Source organism: Oryza sativa, chromosome 1, assembly GCF_034140825.1.
Source record: "Oryza sativa Japonica Group chromosome 1, ASM3414082v1".
Lineage (NCBI taxonomy): Eukaryota > Viridiplantae > Streptophyta > Magnoliopsida > Poales > Poaceae > Oryza > Oryza sativa.
This window is the reverse complement of record NC_089035.1, coordinates 41852069-41870746: the sequence shown is the minus strand read 5'-3', so window position 1 is coordinate 41870746 and position 18678 is coordinate 41852069. Positions and strand designations below refer to the sequence as shown.

Genomic DNA, 18678 nt, shown 5'->3' with positions numbered 1-18678 from the left:
GCCCGATCCGTGACAATCTCTACGGCCCAAACATATCCCGGGTAAACATAGCAAAGCCAACGCGCTACCAAATTTAGATTGCTTTTGTTTCTTTTCTCTTTTTTTTTAGCACAACAATATGTTTTTTTTGAAAAAAAAGAAAAATTCAATGCAAGACCCATGGTAAAAAATTGACATAAAAGGCAGTGCACAAGATTTGAAGTCTTTGTACTATAAACAATAATTATACTCTGGTGGCAAAATTTGATAGACAAAAAAAATTTGACACTTGTTTGTGCCTTGATCCTAAATTAGTCTGTTTTTTTTCTAGTGCAACAGACGGAGCTGGGGACAAATAGTTCTACGATAGTACAATTATGTATAGTTTGAATTCCTGGCAGAAAAATATATATATATTAATGGTTGTAAAAGTCTAACGCTGACTTTGAGAACGATACTAGTAATATACTCCCTCCGTCCCAAAAAACCTCATGAATCCCCTTTGTCCAGGTTGAGTTTTTTTTGGGACGGAGGGAGTATGTTTTTGGTCACCATGATAATGAGGTTGTCATTTGAGAAAGAACTTCAGACTTTTAGAATGAGGCTTCATGCATGCTTGAACATCTTCATGCTTAGCCAATGCAAATAGACAGCCACGATTATCACTGGGAGTGTCAACGGTATGAGCAGGCAGTAATACCTGTAAATATAAGCAGAAAACTAATTTAGGTGATTCCGGTGCAACCGTACATCAATGCCCTATGCAGTAAAAGAACATATCTATGAAAACAGTGAATGATGCTGAACATCTGTTCTGTCCTTGTTTTTACTTACCTATCGTTTTGGATTGCTGACAGAAACCGGTTTTCATATGGTGGAAGCATCTTGGTCAAAACCGCAGCATAGAAGAAACCCACAAATAATATGATGCCAAATGCGATGAATGCCGACCCAATCAGCTGGTCCCTATGCATCTTTAGATCAACCTGTTTGACCTTTGGTGTGCAATCTCCCGCTCCTAAATAGATGCAGGCAATGGTGAATCAAGAAACTAAAAATATCAAGTCAGGTACTAAATGAAGTTTGAGGAATCGTAAGCAGGATTTACAAGTATGCCGATAGCCAAAAAAGAAAGAACATGACCATAGTGTAAAAGAAAAGGAAGGTGCTTTAATGAAGTGTGTTGAATTTCACTGGGTGTCTAAAATGTTTACTCACTGAATGAATCACCGCAATATCAATTTTTTACAGTTCTTATACAGGAGATCCAAGTGCCACCATAAGGACTGTTTTGACTTCCTACGGAAAATTACATAACCTCTGATGATAAAAATATTTCTCTAGGTGACACTCAAATTCTACCTGAAGATAATTTGGTCAGAACAGGCTGGAAAGTGGATAAATGCCATTGTTGTGGTGTAGCACTACTCATGTCCCCTTGGCAAAGTTTACTAGGAACATATGTAAGCTGTTCATCTTGCTTGAACATGTATTAATCGTAGTAAACCAGTGATAGTTGGCATATCTGCAATCTGTTGGTCAAATATGGAAGGCACAAAATTGGCCGTTTTGAACACAAGCTTCATGCCCACCCAGTTCCGGTGGACTTCTTATATTCACCATCGGTTAATCTATTGAGCTCAAAAAAAATATGCAGTGGGGACGTGCAGGAGAAAAATGTGAGAAGTTTACATGATCAGTTTCAGCATCAGCTTCAGTTAGGAACTGCAAAATGTTACTAAGAGTTTTAGAAGAAAAAAAAGAAGAGTAAAATTAAATGTTGTGGATTTTGCACGATCAGTTTCAGCATTGCCTTTTCAGATCAGAGCATAATCTTTTCAGTTCAGAGCAGCACAAATGTGCCAGATGTTCAACAGAGGCAAGACTGCAGAAGTGCAGGCCGCGGCTACTTCTCTGAGGCATTGCGTCGAACACTTTGCGCTCGTAAGGTTGGAGCAACAAGCAGCAACTCAGTCACGCCCATCACGCGTCGTCGCCCAACCGGGAACGAGAGAGAAGAGCCTAATTCCGCGGAGAAAACCTCGACAAGGGGAGGGAGAGAAAGAAGATAAGAGATCGAGCGGCCGGCGGGCGGCCATACGCGCCTACCTGGTATCCGTCAAACTGTTGGGCGGCGCGTGCAATCGTTGTGGCGTTCTCCCCGCCTTGCGAGCTTGTCGCGTGTGGTGCGCGCGCGGTGCACCGGCACGCCGCCGCCTTGCCTCGGTCTTATCGCGTGTGGCGCGCCGCCGCCTCCGCCGCCGGTGCCTAGGCGGCGCACCAGCCCAAGTGCCCAACTATGGCAAGAAGATGAAGGAAGATACAGGACGGGACGGCCCGTTTGTGAGTTCGATGACTTGCTGCGAATTGAGTTCTCTGTGCAGTACTGATGGTTTCTTCATATCGCTACAGCCCTAACCTCTCCCTCATAAAAAATTCAATTCCAACTATTTACCTTAACACACACTTGAAACCTCGCTGTCTCATAAATAATCCAATCCAATTCTAATTATTTTTACCACTTGAAATCTCACCGTCTCATTAATAATCCAATCCAATTCTAACTATTTATTTTTAGTTGAACACATGCGTGAAACCTCTCCATAAATAGTCCAATCCAATTCTAACTATTTTTACTTGAACACATCCGTGAAACCTCTCCTTATAAAAAATCAAATAGCTATTTACTTGAACAAATGCTTGAACTTCCTATAAAAAAATCAAATAGCTATTTACTTGAACAAATGCTTGAACTTCCTATAAAAAAATCAAATAGCTATTTACCTGAGCACATGCTATGCTAGCATGTACACATATGTAGTTAGGATTAGTTTTTTTTTTTACATAGTAGTACATATACCTAATTTGAGCTGTTACAAAATTCTACGACGCGCGAGTGGGCAGATCACAAGTGTTGCACAGAATTAAGCCAAATGTCAGTCCCACAACACTCTTGGATGCAAAAAAACATACTCATTCACATTCAACAGTTTTTCGATAATAGAAGCCATGGAGCATGCAGGCATGTGTAGCGAGACCAGTGAATGAAAAAGGCATATTAAATAGCAAACAGTCGATCTTATCAAAGGATGATATAGGCCTTGAAGTTTCGTAACACTACCTACCGCTCTCAAGATAGCATAACCAAGGAGGAGGGTTCATCCTATCAATGCGCCCTCAACATTAAAATTTAACCCACAAGTTCCATCCCCACCACAACGTTTCGTGATTCCACTAGTTCGTCAGCTCCATGATGGCAGTGACAATGTCACCGTTAGCAGCCTTCAGCGCCTTCACCGCCCTCGATCTCGACACGGTGGCCTGTGTCATCACCAGTTCAATGTCCTTCGGCTCGACGCCAGACTCATCGACCTCCTCGTCATCCTGAGCTGCTGCAGAAGGCTCGGCCTTTGAGATGACGTTACTCAGGTCAGGTGCCTTGAACTGCTCTGCAGCTTGAGTCTGCAGCTGCGAGCTCAGATCCTCGATCTTCGCCTCACCGAAGATGACGTAGGTGTCTGAGTTTGGGCTCTTGAAGACATCTGGTTTAGAGATGACGAACAGAATCTGGTAGTGCAGGGAAAAGTTAAGCAAAATGCAATGGTATATAACAATTCTGTGAGCCTACAAGAAACAATGGCATAACAGTGATTAAGCAGCTCACGTTCTTGCTCTTTTTGATAGTGACACGGCTCACACCAGTGATGGTCTTCATGCCAAGTTTCTGCATGGCTTTCCTGCTCTTTTTCTCGCTCCTACTCTGCTTAGACCTTCCACTAGCATCACCTCCTGCTCCTGCAAAGCATAAAGGAAAGCCATCAGCATTTAGCAAACACTGGACAGTAAGTAGCAAACACTGGACAGTAAGTCTACAATACCACATAGAAGTATAGTTTTTCTGAAGCCTTTGACTGTTTTCGAGTAACCGTGAAACAGAAATTGGGTTCTAATGATAACAGTTCTTGGTTGGGGATTTATAATTGTAAATTTGAACTGTGAACTATATATCCTCTTAGATTGGCCTGACATCAAAGGCACAAATACTAAACTCCTAGTGAAACAAATATGGTATCACTTATGATATTATATACAATACATCTAGCAAGCTCCACCAAGATTATCAGTATATTCTTAACCAAGATCTGTTCAAGCATTCATCCTGTACCAATAAGGCCCTGTTTGGAAAGTGGGAGATGGCCATGGTAATTGAAATTCTTATGTATCAAAACAAGACCTAACGGTGCTATCACAGTATAGCATGTGAATAAATTTTTAATGCAGATGGCTCACACTGACAATTCAGGGAAGCATGAATAAGTTTAAAAGAACAAGAACATAACATGACAAAAGAAGAATTAAAACAACAAAAGTCATAGTTCTAGTATGGAAAGAATAGAATATTTGCAAAATGGAACTGAAGGTAGCAAATCAGTTAACTACAAAAAAAACTATTTTGCGCTCCATAAATATCCATCGCTTCAATAAATGAATTATAGATTAAAGAAATAGAGAGATGTTTCATGCGACAACCAGAGAATGGGCAGCCACCTGATATATCTATCCTTTATATTACAATAACTAAAATGGATTCCAACACACCTTCTACATCATCATCTTTGTCATCCTCGTCATCATCATCATCCTCGTCATCATCGTCATCCTCAAGGATAGGCTCATCTCCCTGAAAGCATGCAAAATGACATTTTCTTTAACTGACTGTCAAGTAACAAACATGCCCTGCAAAGCAGGGCCATAACCCACAACAGACCAAGCCACATGCAGAATAAAATAGTGAGTATTCACGCCAGTGTATGCTATTTCCAAATTGAAAATAAGCATGCTATGCATAAAAGGAAGGACTTTTCTCAAGAGTAAAAGAGAAGGGCTTGTACCTTTGTGCAGTAGGAAAACAAAGAATCCTAGAGTAACAATCTAATTAACAAATGAGCCCAAGTTACTAATGTAACAATCACTATAGTTAAACAGCAGTAATCTAGCTTCAGGGTGCTAAACAATTATAACGCTTTTAATCTAGCTTCAGCATGTTCATAATCAATTTAGAACTTGTAATCCTTAATACAGGAGTACCATGAAAGCAGAAGTACCGATCTCTCTTCATAGGTGAATCGCCAAACAACATGGAGCACATAACTACTACTAGCACGCAAGAGGCCTATAGACTTACAGCAACGAGAATTCCAAGAAAGGAAAATAACTCCTGATTGCAGAGGTCAACAGAGTTCATCAACGAGAATCCCCATAAAGTAAAAAAAGAACTCCTGATCGCAGAGGACAATAGGATCCCCAGAAATCCACACTCCAACAACCACTCAGTTCGCCACCCAAATCTCGCACCTAAAAGCCGCGCAACCTCAGCAGCAAACGAGATCCGGCAGTTTACCACTACGATCTAACCAAACCCACCGATCTAAAGTCGCACAAATCCTAAAAGATCGTATCCTTCTTGAACAGACTTCTATCACACAAGAAGAGGGCAACAGCGGCGGGGGGAGGGAAGCTGGGAGTGGACGGATCACCTCGATCTTTTGCTCCTCGAGGTGCTTGCGGAGCAGCTCCTCCTGCGTCTCGGCGGCCGTCATGGTGGCGGAGAGCGAGCGGAAAAACCCTAGAGTTCGAGGAGGAGGGGAAAGTAAACCCTAGGGATCAGAGAGCAACAGCGACGGCGGAGCGGAGTAGAGGAGAGGAGGCGCTGCGTTTTATTGACTCGGTGGAGATCTTACTGTTGAAATGGGCTGGGCCGTCTATGTAAGGCCCATTTATTTGCTATTACTACGGAATTTACTGTGTTTTTCCCCCCCTACTTTTTCTTGAAGTGTAGGTAGAAAAGATATTGTTTTCGACTTTATGTAAGCTACCTCACATTCGCATTATTTTCTATAGAAATCTCAGGGGGAAAAGGAAGCCGTTCAGTAAGGACCAACAAAATGGAAATATGCTAAAAGAAATTGCAGGATTCTTAGGTATGAGATGTGAAGGGGGCGTGGCTACGTTGAAACTGCCACGTGCGCATGACGATGGCCCATTTTGCAAATTATTAATTATTATAATTATTCATAATCAATAATTATAATAGTTTGTTAAGTATGTTACTGAAATGTATAAGTGACACTCGATATTTTTTTAAAGACCCCTTTGAAATACATTATAGGAAACACATAGGAATAATACACATACAGAAATTAATGTTGCATGTTTTTCTAATCTTGTAGGAATAGAAAATATAGGAAAGATGAAGAGGAGCCTCTAATAGCATCACAGGAAATTTTCAAGAAGTTAGACCTCTTGCTTATTTTTCATATGAAATTGAACCATATAAATGTAATCCTATGAGAAGATCCTACCATTTTCTATAAATCAAATAGTTTTATAGGAAATTGAATCCTTCAAAATTCAAAATCCATTTGATATTTCTCAATTACAAAGGGGCTTAGATTCCGAAAATTGTCAAATAGAAACGTGGCACGAGTGGATCGGTGGATAAAATTGTTAGCCAAATGGCAGTATGTGTGCGGTAGCAACAGTTCCATTGAAGTCCTAGGGTCCGTTTTTGGGAGCTTTACGACAGCTGCATCTTCTCCCAAACAAAAGCTCATTCTAAAAAGTATAGTTTTTTTTTTGAAATTCTAAGAATATGGGGTTATAGAATCCGGTAAAATGAGTTTCATATTTTTCCAAATTCTCGTAAGCTAGCTACGAAATAGATGCTTCTCGAAATTTTAAGCTTCCCAAACAATACCTACACAATACCTAGGAGGCTCTACAAATATGTTCTGCCCTTTAGACCCCATTCAAATTGTTGAAACATTATTTGAGGGCACATTCTCCGTAACTTACTCCCTCTATCATATAAAAAAATAAATTTAAGATCGGATATGACACATCATAATACTACGAATTATGACAATCGTATGTCAACTAGAATGTGTTACTAGGTTGTCTTTTTATGGAACTAAGGTAGTGTGTACTACTATAGATTATCGTAGACATGGTGTCCAAACTTACAATGGGAAAGTTTTCCTCATCGTTGTTTTAAACAACCTTTTAAAACAAGTTTCTCATTTTTTTAATATTTAATTTATTCGTCCATGCTTCGAATAAATTGTCATAAACACTGTTTCATCTGTCACCTAACCCTGATTAGAGCAAGTATAATAGTAGGCTATAGCCGGCTAAATGCTGAGTTGGAGAAAAGAAGATAGTAGAGAGAGGAGAAGCGGGCTGTAAACTTACAGCCGACTTGGACACAAGAACCAAGAAATTCTGTTAGAGAGACAAGTAGGCTCTATGTTAATTGTGAAGAGTTAACTATTATATGGGTAGGCTGAGAGAAGGCTATAAAGAAACTTATAGCCAGTAGGTCGGCTGTATTATTACCCCGCTCTTAGCAGGAGTACTACGAGCTGAAAACGGCACAGGAATTTAATAAAAACAGCGAGTACAACCCGACAGTGCAATGAATGAAAAGATAATAACTAAGCATAATAATAACACTCTAAACTCATCAGCTATTCAGCTGCAGTACCTCAACGTACAGCAACTGTACATTCAGAACCGTATGGTGTGTTTAGTTAACGCCAAAATTAAAAGTCTGGTTGAAATTGAAACGATGTGATAGAAAAATTAAAAGTTTACGTGTGTAGAAAAGTTTTGATGTGATAAAAAAGTTAGAAGTTTGAAGAAACAATTTACGACTAAACAAGGCCTTAAATCAGTCATCAAGCGTGACTACAAAATGTAGGTTAACACCGTACGTCCCCCCCCCCCCCCCCCCACAAAAAAAATAAAATTAGCTCATCCTTCCAAAATCCGTGAAAAAAAGATGCCGACGTTTCATCACCCAGGAGTTGTTCGTTCCTCTGTCTGTCTATCTGATCAAGAACTTCTAGAGGGAGAGAGACAGAGATGCAAACGCGAGGAGAAGGACGACGCGTGAGGCAAGCGGCGGGTAGGTGCATGGTCCTTGTAGCCGGAGGACGGCGACGGAGATGGAGTCCAAGTGGCGTCTCCTCTCCTCCATCCCCGACAGCGAGTGGCTAACCCACCCTCACCGTCACCTGGCTCTCCTCGCCGCCGCCGCGGCCGCCGACGATGACCTCGACCAACCCCACCCAACGCCGCTTCCATGTGGGCCCCGTCCCCCACGCGGCGCCGCCGCCGCCGCGGCGCTTCGGTTTTGAACGCGGCCGCTGATAGCGTCGGCGACGGCGAGTTCGTGCTCTCTCGTTTACGTGGGCCCACGCGGTCAGTGACAGCGGGTTCTCGTAAGGTGAGTCCATGTGCACCGGGTCCATGAGCCAGCGACTAGCGAGAGAGGTTCAACACTTCGTAATTTACGGGGAAAAGCACGTGGACCGACTCGAGGACGCACGTACGGATCTCTCCGTGCACCTGGTCCGCATGGACCCGAGGCTGTTTTCTTTGCTATGAGTTGGGAACTAAAAGTGATTCATGAAAAAAATAAACGGAGCGGCAAGATTATCATACGATTAATTAAGGAATTTTGACGCTGTCACATCCTAGTATTATAACTCTGGACAGAGATATGTCTAGATTCATTGTACTATAATATGTTACATCTAGTTCTAGATTTGTTTTTTTCGAAACGGAGGGAGTATGGAGTATTAAATATAGAAAAAAAAATCCAATTATACAGTTCGCCAGGAAATTACGAGACAAATTTTTTAAACCTAATTGCGCCATAATTTGACAATGCGGTGCTGCAACTGCAATAAACATTTGCTAATGACGGATTAATTAGATTTAATAAATTTATCTCGTAGATTCCGTCAGTTTACTAGCGGAATTTATAATTTGTTTTATTACTAGACTACGTTTAATACTTTAATTGTGTGTCTGTGTATTCGATGTGACATGCGGGGACAAATTTTTTTACTAACTAAAGAGGCCCTAAGTATTAGTAAAAAACATAAATAAATAAACTAATATGACTTTTTAAAGTGATTTTTCTATATAATTTTTTATAATACTGTGAGTTGGGAAAAAGTGTACGTAGAAAACGATAGAGAGTGGAGGTTGGCAAGCCGGAAGCACCATAAACGAACTCGTCTTGATCAGGTGCAGTGGACCGTGCGCAGGGGAGGCTCTCTCGCTCTTCCGCGAGAAAGCCAGAGGGGATCGGAATAGGGGTGTGGGGCCCGGGCCCACGTCACGGGTCTCGCCTCCTGGTCCGGAGGTCGCTCGCCGATCCATCCGCCGCTGGCTGCACCCAAAAACCGGGATCTCCTGTGGCTGTTCGCCTGTGGGGACTTGTTGTGGCGAGGAGGCATATCGCCTTCGCCGTCCCTCCGACATTCTCCCGTTTGTTCACTGTTTGGTTGTTGATTGTTGGATAAGCACTCGCCCTCTCACAGCACTGGAGAGAACCGGAGAGAAGGCCGGGAATGATCGAGATGGGGAACAAAAGGATCACATTCTCTAATGTGATGTTTCACCTTACCTTTTCTTTTTCGCGTTCATTGATGATGCATTGATAGTTCGTAGCTAGATTTATATTGAAATGGTTAGCTGATTATATATTTATAGGCAAGAAATTAGTATCGTGTTGTTTCGTACGAAGAAACTATTTATATCTGAAGCGTATAAATTTTTATATATCCTGGAGCCAGAATTGAATGTTGTACAAGTAAAAATAAACTTGAGATCAGATCAATATGTTTCAACTATATGACTTAAATTAGAAGGGTGCTTCAAATATACTCTACAAAACTCCATCCTATGTTGTCTAAAATATATACTCTCTTCATTTCAGTAAATGTTTTTTTTCCATTCACATATATCAATACAAAACTCAAAAGACTATAATAGTTCCACTTTATCAAATCACAATGTAATTATTCCTCTCTTTAATTACTTGCAATACATTTATATCGTATTTTCACAAATTCCGATACCATAATTACTAAAAAAAATTAATTTGAGACAAATAGGAGGGGTTAAAAATGAACTTATTATGCGACGGAGAAAGTATATATGTTTTATGCTTCTTCGTATGAAAATACAATGTTATGCTTGTTATACAGTGTATTTGTGTTGTTTTTTAATTGTATTTGTTCGTCCCTCTACTTCAAAATAACTCCAACTAAAGTTACTATTTATCTGCTGGTCAAAAAATAAATAAACATTATCATTTTTCTAGATGTTCAAAAATAAACCATCAAATCATACACTCTTAAAATTTTAAGAATGTTAAAATCTCTGGACTTGAAAAGAAACGAAGAAGAGTGAGGTGCATGAGCGGTCCCTAAACTCGTGCGAGCATGTCATCTAGATCCCTAAACTATCAAAATGTATTTTCGGGTCCCAAACTTGCCTTGAGGTGTCATCTAGGTCCAAACGAGCTCTAACCCGCTCCATGCGCTGATGTGGCATGCCACGATAGCACCTACGTGTTAGTCGAACCCACGTGTCAGTCACATATAAAAAATAAAAAAAACATATTTTATCCTCTCTACCTTAGAATTTTTATCTTTTTATTACCTAAGATGAGAAAATATGGTTTTTAATTTTATTTTTTATATATGCTTGACATGCGGATTTCACTGACATGTAGGTGCCTCCGTAGCAATGCCACGTCAGCATATGGAGCGGGTTTGAATCCATTAGGACCTACTCCCTCCGTTTCATAATGTAAGTCATTCTAGCATTTTTCACATTCATACTGATGCTAATGAATCTCGACATATGTATCTATCTAGATTCATTAACATCAATATGAATGTGGAAAATGCTAGAATGACTTATATTGTGAAACGGAGGAAGTATATGACACACATGACAAGTTTAAGGACTTAAAAATACATCTTAAGAATTCAAGGACTTAGATAACACACATACACAAGTTTAAGGACTGCTATGTACTTAAAAAAAACTACACCTTCTAGGTAGCTACCACTCAAACACTCACAAGGTTCACTGGCCATAGAAGATCCAACCCCTACTTTGCCCCCTTCCAAATTCAAAATCTTCAAACCAATCCTCACCAAAAACCCAGATAAAACAAACCAATCACAACACCATGAAAAAGGAAAAAGAGAAAGAAAAAGCTAAACCTACAAATTTATTCCACACCAACACAACCAGAAAGAAATTAACGACCTTAATTTAATAAACCGAGCCAACAATAAGTGAGCTTTACCCACTTAACTCTAGTCTAGTCCACTACTACTACTACTACTCGGCGTGGTCAGGTCAGGTCAGGTCACTCCAACCGCAGCGCTGCTCGTCGTCTTCCTCCCTTCCCTTCCAAAATTCCACTCCAATTCATTTCACGTTTCACCTTCGGCTCGGTGCGGTGCGGTTTACCTCTCACTTTCTCTCACCTTCCCTCGCCCACCTCAATCTCCTCCTCCTTAAGCAACGACGCCGCAGCAGCGGAGGACCACCACCACCACCACCCAGCCCTAGCTCCACCAACCGGATCGCCCCCCCCCCCCCCAGCAATGGCGTCCAAGGAGGCGGAGGCGGCGGCTGCCTGGCGCCGGGATGCGTCGTGGTGAGATCGCGCCGCATGGGGAAGGAGGCCGTCGGCGAGGGGCAGCACCAGCAGCAGCGCCCGCCGGATGGGGCAGGGGGCGGAGGAGGCGGAAGAGGAGGAAGAGGAGGAGGAGGAGGAAGGGGAGGTAGCGGGCGACTGGGGTGGTGGTGGTGCTGCTGCTGCGGTGTCGGTGGGGTGGTGCGGCTGAAATGCGTGGCGGCGCTCGTGCTCGGCGTCGCCGTGCTGCTGTCGGCGGTGTTCTGGCTCCCGCCGTTCGCGCGGCGCGGGAGGGGATCGGAGGGCCCGGATCCGGGCGCCGGCTTCGATGGTGAGAGCCCCGCATTGCCGAGATCTCTCGCCTTGCTCGCTTTTGATTCCGTTTCGTTTCCGTTGCGTCTGGTTGCAATGCCCCCCCGACGAGCGGAATCTGCGGTTCGATTTCTGATTAGCTCGTGGCGGATTCATGAGTAGGCAGTGTTTCTGAGGTTTGGATCTGGATGTACGGAAATTTGAACTGACTGTGGCGACCCTGGTCAATGCGATTTATGTTTCGTTCGATTTGGATGCGAGACGGATTAATTTAGCCTTAGCGTAGCCATTCTATCAGAGGATACCATGCAAATTTCCTCGCGTATAGCTGTTTTCTGCTAGATTTGATGTCGGTATTTGATCTGTATTGCGTTAGCCATGTGTCGGTGCTTGTTTTGCACAATGAGTAAGTTAGAATTTAATGCTAAAAGTGGCAACTCCGTCACTCTCAGCTTGTGGTTCCATACAATTACCGAATTTGGTGAGCTGTGACCCAACTATTTTGTGAGAATTGCACATCTGTGTAGGAGGTTCTGTCACTGATATTTGTGTTGTTGGTTCCCATTTCCCTTTTTGCATTTTTCAAAGGTTTGCAATGGCTTTATTGAAATGCTGAAGTTGAACCGTAGTAAATTACTAGCCAATAATTCAGGTTGCAGTCCATTCCATATTTATTACTTCCTCCGTTTCATATTATAAGACTTTCTAGCATTGCCCACATTCATATAGATGTTATATGCCTAGATTCATTAACATCTATATGAATGTGGGCAATGCTAGAAAGTCTTATAACCTGAAACGGAGGTAGTAATTGTCTAATGTGGAAAAGCCTGTTTGGCATTTACTGTTTACTGAAATTGCACTTTTGGAATGGTTTGCAGAACTTTTAATCTTTATTTCGGTCATTCTGCAGTACAAATATAATGTTCTTTATTCTGTTGTGTAGAAGTACTGGAAGTCTAGAATTGCACAATACATGTCAATCCTTCTAAGCACTTTATTTTAAGACGCGTGTCTTACGAACCGATATTTTTTTCTTCCAGCTGATATAGTGGCAAGCTTTAGGCTGCACAAGATGGTTCCTGAGCTGAATGGAAATGCATCAAAGCTTGAATTGGACATTTATGAGGAAATCGGCATTCCTAACTCCACTGTATGGCCTGCAGACATCTTTTATTTATACATTTCTTTCATCACGTCACAATCTGATGTTTGAATACTTATACAGGTGGTAGTAAATTCACTACAATTAGTTGGATCAAACTGGACAAATGTTATCTTCAGCATTGTGCCTTATCCAAAGAATTTGACTTTATCGTCAACAGGGCTGAGCATTCTTAGGTCTTATTTTATGTCCTTTGTCGTGCGGCAGTCGACACTCCAGTTAACCGAGTCCTTATTTGGAAATTCATCGTCCTTTGAAGTGCTTAAATTCCCAGGAGGAATTACAATCATTCCGCCACAAACTGCTTTCCTTCCTCAGAAACCTCATGCAACTTTTAACTTCACTCTTAATTTCCCAATCTACAAAGTGCAAGACAGAATCGATGAGCTAAAGGATCAAATGAAAACTGGGTTACTGCTCAATTCCTATGAGGTTAGTGGTACCTTCTGGCTTAACTCATTTTATATTACCTTCATTGTAGTTATTAAGTTATATGGTAATGTGATTATACTAATGAATTCTGTTCATTTTATGTCGCCTCCTTTGAAGTTTCCTTCATTTTTAAATATGTTAGTTTTAGATATTTGTTTAATTTAGGCACTTTCTCATGTGACATGATGTACACACACAATCCTGTAGACATAGCATGCTTTGCTGCATTTCTTCCTCATGATTTCTGGTGCTACTGAACAATCTTGGTTCAGGGGTGCGCGCACAAAGTTAGGTCCGTAAGCATGAGAGAGCACACAGTGCTTGAACAGGTGATTTTGAGGATATGCTCTTGATTTAAAATTTTTCATGAAGCCACATGGAAAAGGGGTGCAAGATTAGCATAGCCAACCCAAGGAAGTCTCTGTTTATCTGTCTACAGTCTCATCATACTTGAATTTATACCATTTTCTGCTTTATAAATACATGTGTCCATTTCATTTTCATTTTATTCTATGTACATACAAATAACGGATGATGCTTTTGATATAGTCTGCTAAGAACTATCTGTAAAGAAAGGGGCTGGTATTTTTAATCCATCATATGAATTTCTATTGGTGGATCTTACATTTTGTTGTGAAAAAGTTGATTAGTGTATATTGTATCATTGCCTTCTTTTTATTCTTGGCTTAAACTTATATTATTGTGTGCATTGTAGAATCTGTATATCAAGTTGGCGAATTTGAATGGTTCAACGGTTGACCCTCCAACTATTGTTGAGACCTCCATTTTTCTTGAAGTTGGGAATCACCAGCCATCTGTACCAAGGATGAAGCAGTTGGCACAAACAATTACTAATTCATCTTCAGGAAACCTGGGTCTGAACCATACCGTATTTGGCAGGGTGAAGCAGATAAGCCTTTCATCCTATCTTAGACATTCTTTACATAGTGGGGGTGGTTCTGAAGCACCTAGTCCAGCACCCATGCACCATCATGGTCACCATCACCATCATCACCATCACCATGGTCATGAAGACAGCAGGCATTCGGCTCCGGCTCAGGCTCCAGTACATTACCCTGTGCATGAACCCAGATATGGAGCTCCACCTCCATCTCGGTGTCCATATGGTACTGACAAGCCAAAGAATAAAGCTCATGTAATGCCAGCTCCTGAGCCTACAGCCAATGGCCATCATTTTGCTTCACCAGTTGCTTTGCCACCTCACTCACTGTCACCACGGAATCCCAATGTGCACAGTAGGTCCCCTATTCCATCCCCTCCAGTTCTTCCAGAACCACCTTTGCCCACTGTTTCTTTTGCTCATGCTCATCCTCCAAGTGAACATACATCAAGAAGAGATCCTGCTGGATTGTCGGCTCTGGCCCCTGCACCTCATTCATGTAAGTTTTTTGCCTTATCTTTTTAAGATTCTCTCAACTGCTAATGAGTGTTATCTCTAAGAGGAATTCATTCGTTCACTTTAGAATGTCGGAAAAGAATACTATAGGATTCTTGTAGTACTAATTATATCCAGCTGGACAATTTGGACTTCTGTTTTTTACTTGCTGTTTCTGCTCCTGAGGCTAATACGGTAAATCCATTTTGTTTGATCTTTACGCTGATTGCTGAATCGAGGTTGCATTTCTGTGAAGTCCAGATCAGGCTTGAGTTTGCCTATCTGCTGATGGTACCTCAGCTAAATGGAGTTTTAGTTCAGCTCACAATTGATTGAGATAAACATTCATAGGTTTTCTTCTGGGCAAACAAGTACCTCCATCTTAGAAAGCATAGTTTTGTAATCCTTGGGATCTAGTTGCCTTGGATGGCAAAATATTTGTGAGCCAAGAGAAAAGCTCAGTTACGCTAGATAGTGTACGCCAAGGTGAAAAGTCAAAATCAAACAAGTTATTTTGGATGGGATAAGAAATTTCCTCTGCTAAATTTTATATAGTTGTGTTTTAACATTAATCGTTACCATGTCTTTTATGGCTCGTGCTCATATTTCAGTTTATGTTTGATTTATATCTGTATCTGATTTATGCAATCATTTGAGAACAGTGCATTACTCAATTGCATCATGAATTTACAAGACAGTAAAAACGCTATTGATGAATCTATGCTTATAGAGTTATAATCTGTTTACCTCATGTATCAGCTTTCATTTTTTTTACCATTCATTCTGCTGTTGCAGCAAACGCTACTCGGAGCCTGTGGCGTTCCATTCATTGGGCCAACATTGTGCCTCTTGTGTGTATTCTAATGAGCCTACTATGACGAAGAAACACGCGGCTAGACAGATGTAAATTAGGGAGGTTTCAAGAGGTGATGAGGCACCACCTGTTCTTCTTGTCTGGCTGTAGCCGGCCGATCAGCTCCCGGGCCGGCGGGCAAGCACAATACAGCGTCCCACACGGCCTCGGCGTGCTGTTATACTTCTTGTTAGTGCATGTAAATATGGATGGGGGGGGGGGGGGGTGGGGTATAAGGCAAATGGGCAGCAGCTGTGCCTAGGTCAAAGCCACGGTGGTGGCAGGCCCTTGTCTAGCACTTGTTGCCCGGGTTTTGCTATGTACTACTGCTGTTGAGAAGAGGATCTTCAAGTGTAAAAACCACTTCTTTTTTCTTTTTAATATGAGAGGGGCATAGAATCTACCTCCAATTTTCAGAGGTCTATTTTGGGACTATGCTCTGGAGCATCTGTCTTGTTGAACCTATAGTTTCTCATAATTTTTTGAGGGCTTTCCTCTTGAACCAGTTTGGTGGATTGTTTCTGATCAGTTTGCTTCTGAACCGTACAAGGTTACTGGCCGAGCGTTTGCAATCTCATTTTGGGTTGAAACGCAATCCAGCGCGATGACGAATTTCATGGAATTTTGTTAAAATTCGTTTGAAATTCAACATAGATCCAGCAGTTTGGAAGAGCTCAGAACTCCATGTGATAAAATTCAATAAATTTGTGAACCAAGCCTAGCCCACCACATTGAGGCTGGGGACTGCAGTTGATGTATTAGGGCACTCACACTCAGGGAGGGTTTACAAAACCGCGCGATTATCGCGGTTACCGTAACCTTTTCGGTTTTTAAAACCACGGCATGTCTCGAGGTTACCACGCAGTAAGAGGAACCCTGCTCACAGTGCGTCCTGGAAAATGCTACGCCTGGGCTTCCAATTGGGCTAAAGAACCATATTAGCTACATACTTCACAATGCATGTTGCTTGGAGTGGGTCCCACCTATCTCTCTCCACTCAGTTTTATCTCTCCCTCTCTCTCCTCTCACACTTTCCCCACCATTCTCTCTCCCGGGCGAACGAAGCGAAGCGGCGGCACGCCGAGCTCCACGCCTCCACCTCTCCTCGTCGAGGCCGAAGGCGGCGATGTCATTGTTCGATAGCGTCGGCGGAGCGGCGGCGGCACCGAGCTCTACGCCTCCATCTCTCCTCGTCGGGGCTGGAGGCGGCGACGCGACCCATGCTGCGGGCGGAGCTCCCCGTCCGGCCTCCTCCCTTGGTGGCAGGCATGGATCGGGGGGCTGCGCGGCCAGCGAGCTTCGGCTGGCGCAGATCGGGGAGGACGACGGCATCGGTGCTTCTCCCCTCCCTCCCCCTTCTTCACCTCTTCTCTTGTGGGCCCAAAAGCTGTAATTCTGACGATTCTTGGCGAGGCTCCGAACTATGTCTAAGTGGAGGGGAATCTTTAAGCTGGCTGCATGAGGGAGAATGATACCTAGGTGTACTGTGAATGGCCTTAGGGCACTTGTGCTCGAACACCTGTCGTTAGTGAGGACTGAGGAATCAGTTGTCGGTTTGTATCAGTATCAGAATTTACAATCCTTCGCGTGAAATTTCGTGATTTCAAGGTGATTCAAAATCAGATTTCGAGAAATTCAAATTCGCAACAGTAAATCCGGTCAAAACTATTCTCGGCTTACGACATCTCGCAGTCTCGCTTATGAATCCATGATATGAGATGTGATACATTAGCATTCTAGCACGGCGGTGGCATTGAACGGCCGCTTCTGCCGAAGAGAGAGAGATTCCCACCTCCCTCAGTCCCTCCCGCTGCCCGTACCAGTACGATTACGACCAAAGTTAAACTGCTGTCGAGTTGTACTCGCACTAACTGATCCACAGCGCGCACCGGTCTCCGCCTTCAATGCATCATCTTCGCCTCTCGACTCAATCTGCCACTCCCCCAACCATATTTACATCCCCACTCTTTAATCACCACCCTCCTCTCGCTCTCTCTCGCCATCGATCGATCGTCTCAACCTCAACCACATTATTGCAAATAATTAACCACATTGCCAATCTGCATTTGCGAAATGTCGCGTGCTCGCGTCACGAGCTGCTGAAATACCTCGCTTTCTCCTTCTCCAGCTCCGGTGATCATCGGCTGATCGCCATGCCGTCGTCTTACCTGATGAGCAGGAGGTTCTCCTACCGCAGGCTCAAGAAGCTTCCAACGGCGGCGGTGGCGGCGCCGCCTGATGTGCCGCAGCAGCTGCAGGAGCAGTACTACGCGGCTATCACCGCCGCCGCCGCGGCCGCCGCGCAGCATGGCGGCGGCGGCGGCATTGGCAGGAGGAGGAGGAGGAGGATGAGGCCGAGGCTGAGGATCTCGAGGCTGGCGAGGGTGCTGCGGAGGAAGGCGGCGGCGGTGGGCGGCGCGGTGAGGGCGTCGGTGGCGAAGGTGGTGCGGCGGCTCAGGGAAGGGAGCCCCTACGTCGGGGACCTCTTCGCCGGGAACTACATGTTCATGCAGGTCACCCCGTCGCCGACCATGGCCGCCGCCGCCGGCCTGGCCAAGAACGGCGTCGTGCCGTACTACCACCACGGCATCATCGGCGGCAAGAACAGCAAGCTCGGCACGACGTGTTCACCTAGCGTGATGTACAAAGTTAAGTTCAATTAGTTTGATTTGACACGTACTACTACTTAATTGGATATCATCTCGTCATTATCTTTTCCTTCTTTTTTTTTTTACGATTGTCAAAGTGTCAAAATAATTAGTTACTCGAGTAAAGTAAAGTTAATTACTTCTGTATGACAGGATGATTCTGTAGGACATTGCTTTGATCTGCTGCAGAAGCAGAATTATTCGATTTTGCTGCGAGTTTGTGGGGGCTCATACGTATACGTCATTGGTTGTAAATTTTGTTCGATTTGAGCACAGACATCGCAATTAGTTTGTGTTGTGCGTGGACTGGACGGTGGACCATTGCCAGATGGGCACAATCGTGCGCATCGGCAGAGGCGGCGAGACAGCGCGATGCGAGTT

The 18678-nt window shown here is 43.2% G+C and overlaps 4 protein-coding genes across 4 annotated transcripts; 2 read left to right on the top strand and 2 right to left on the bottom strand.

The window, feature by feature from the left end:
* Nucleotides 1–192: 192 nt before the first annotated feature.
* LOC136354920 (uncharacterized) lies at nucleotides 193–2348 on the bottom strand. Its single transcript, XM_066306776.1, has 3 exons — nucleotides 2089–2348; nucleotides 814–997; nucleotides 193–679 (listed from the first exon to the last, which is right to left on the bottom strand). Exons 2-3 carry the CDS (start codon nucleotides 951–953, stop codon nucleotides 586–588), a joined length of 234 nt encoding a protein of 77 aa, XP_066162873.1. The 5' UTR covers nucleotides 954–997; nucleotides 2089–2348; the 3' UTR covers nucleotides 193–585.
* Nucleotides 2349–2937: 589 nt separating this feature from the next.
* LOC4326505 (nascent polypeptide-associated complex subunit alpha-like protein 1) lies at nucleotides 2938–5669 on the bottom strand. Its single transcript, XM_015766682.2, has 4 exons — nucleotides 5517–5669; nucleotides 4579–4660; nucleotides 3644–3774; nucleotides 2938–3546 (listed from the first exon to the last, which is right to left on the bottom strand). Exons 1-4 carry the CDS (start codon nucleotides 5577–5579, stop codon nucleotides 3214–3216), a joined length of 609 nt encoding a protein of 202 aa, XP_015622168.1. The 5' UTR covers nucleotides 5580–5669; the 3' UTR covers nucleotides 2938–3213.
* A 5608-nt stretch (nucleotides 5670–11277) lies between these two features.
* Nucleotides 11278–16154, top strand: LOC4326504 (uncharacterized). The gene is made up of 5 exons (XM_015766813.3): nucleotides 11278–11822; nucleotides 12847–12956; nucleotides 13032–13400; nucleotides 14116–14800; nucleotides 15592–16154. Exons 1-5 carry the CDS (start codon nucleotides 11528–11530, stop codon nucleotides 15672–15674), a joined length of 1542 nt encoding a protein of 513 aa, XP_015622299.1. The 5' UTR covers nucleotides 11278–11527; the 3' UTR covers nucleotides 15675–16154.
* A 533-nt stretch (nucleotides 16155–16687) lies between these two features.
* Nucleotides 16688–18444, top strand: LOC4326539 (uncharacterized). The gene has a single exon (XM_015786859.3). It carries the CDS (start codon nucleotides 17554–17556, stop codon nucleotides 18310–18312), a length of 759 nt encoding a protein of 252 aa, XP_015642345.1. The 5' UTR covers nucleotides 16688–17553; the 3' UTR covers nucleotides 18313–18444.
* The last annotated feature ends 234 nt before the right edge of the window (nucleotides 18445–18678 follow it).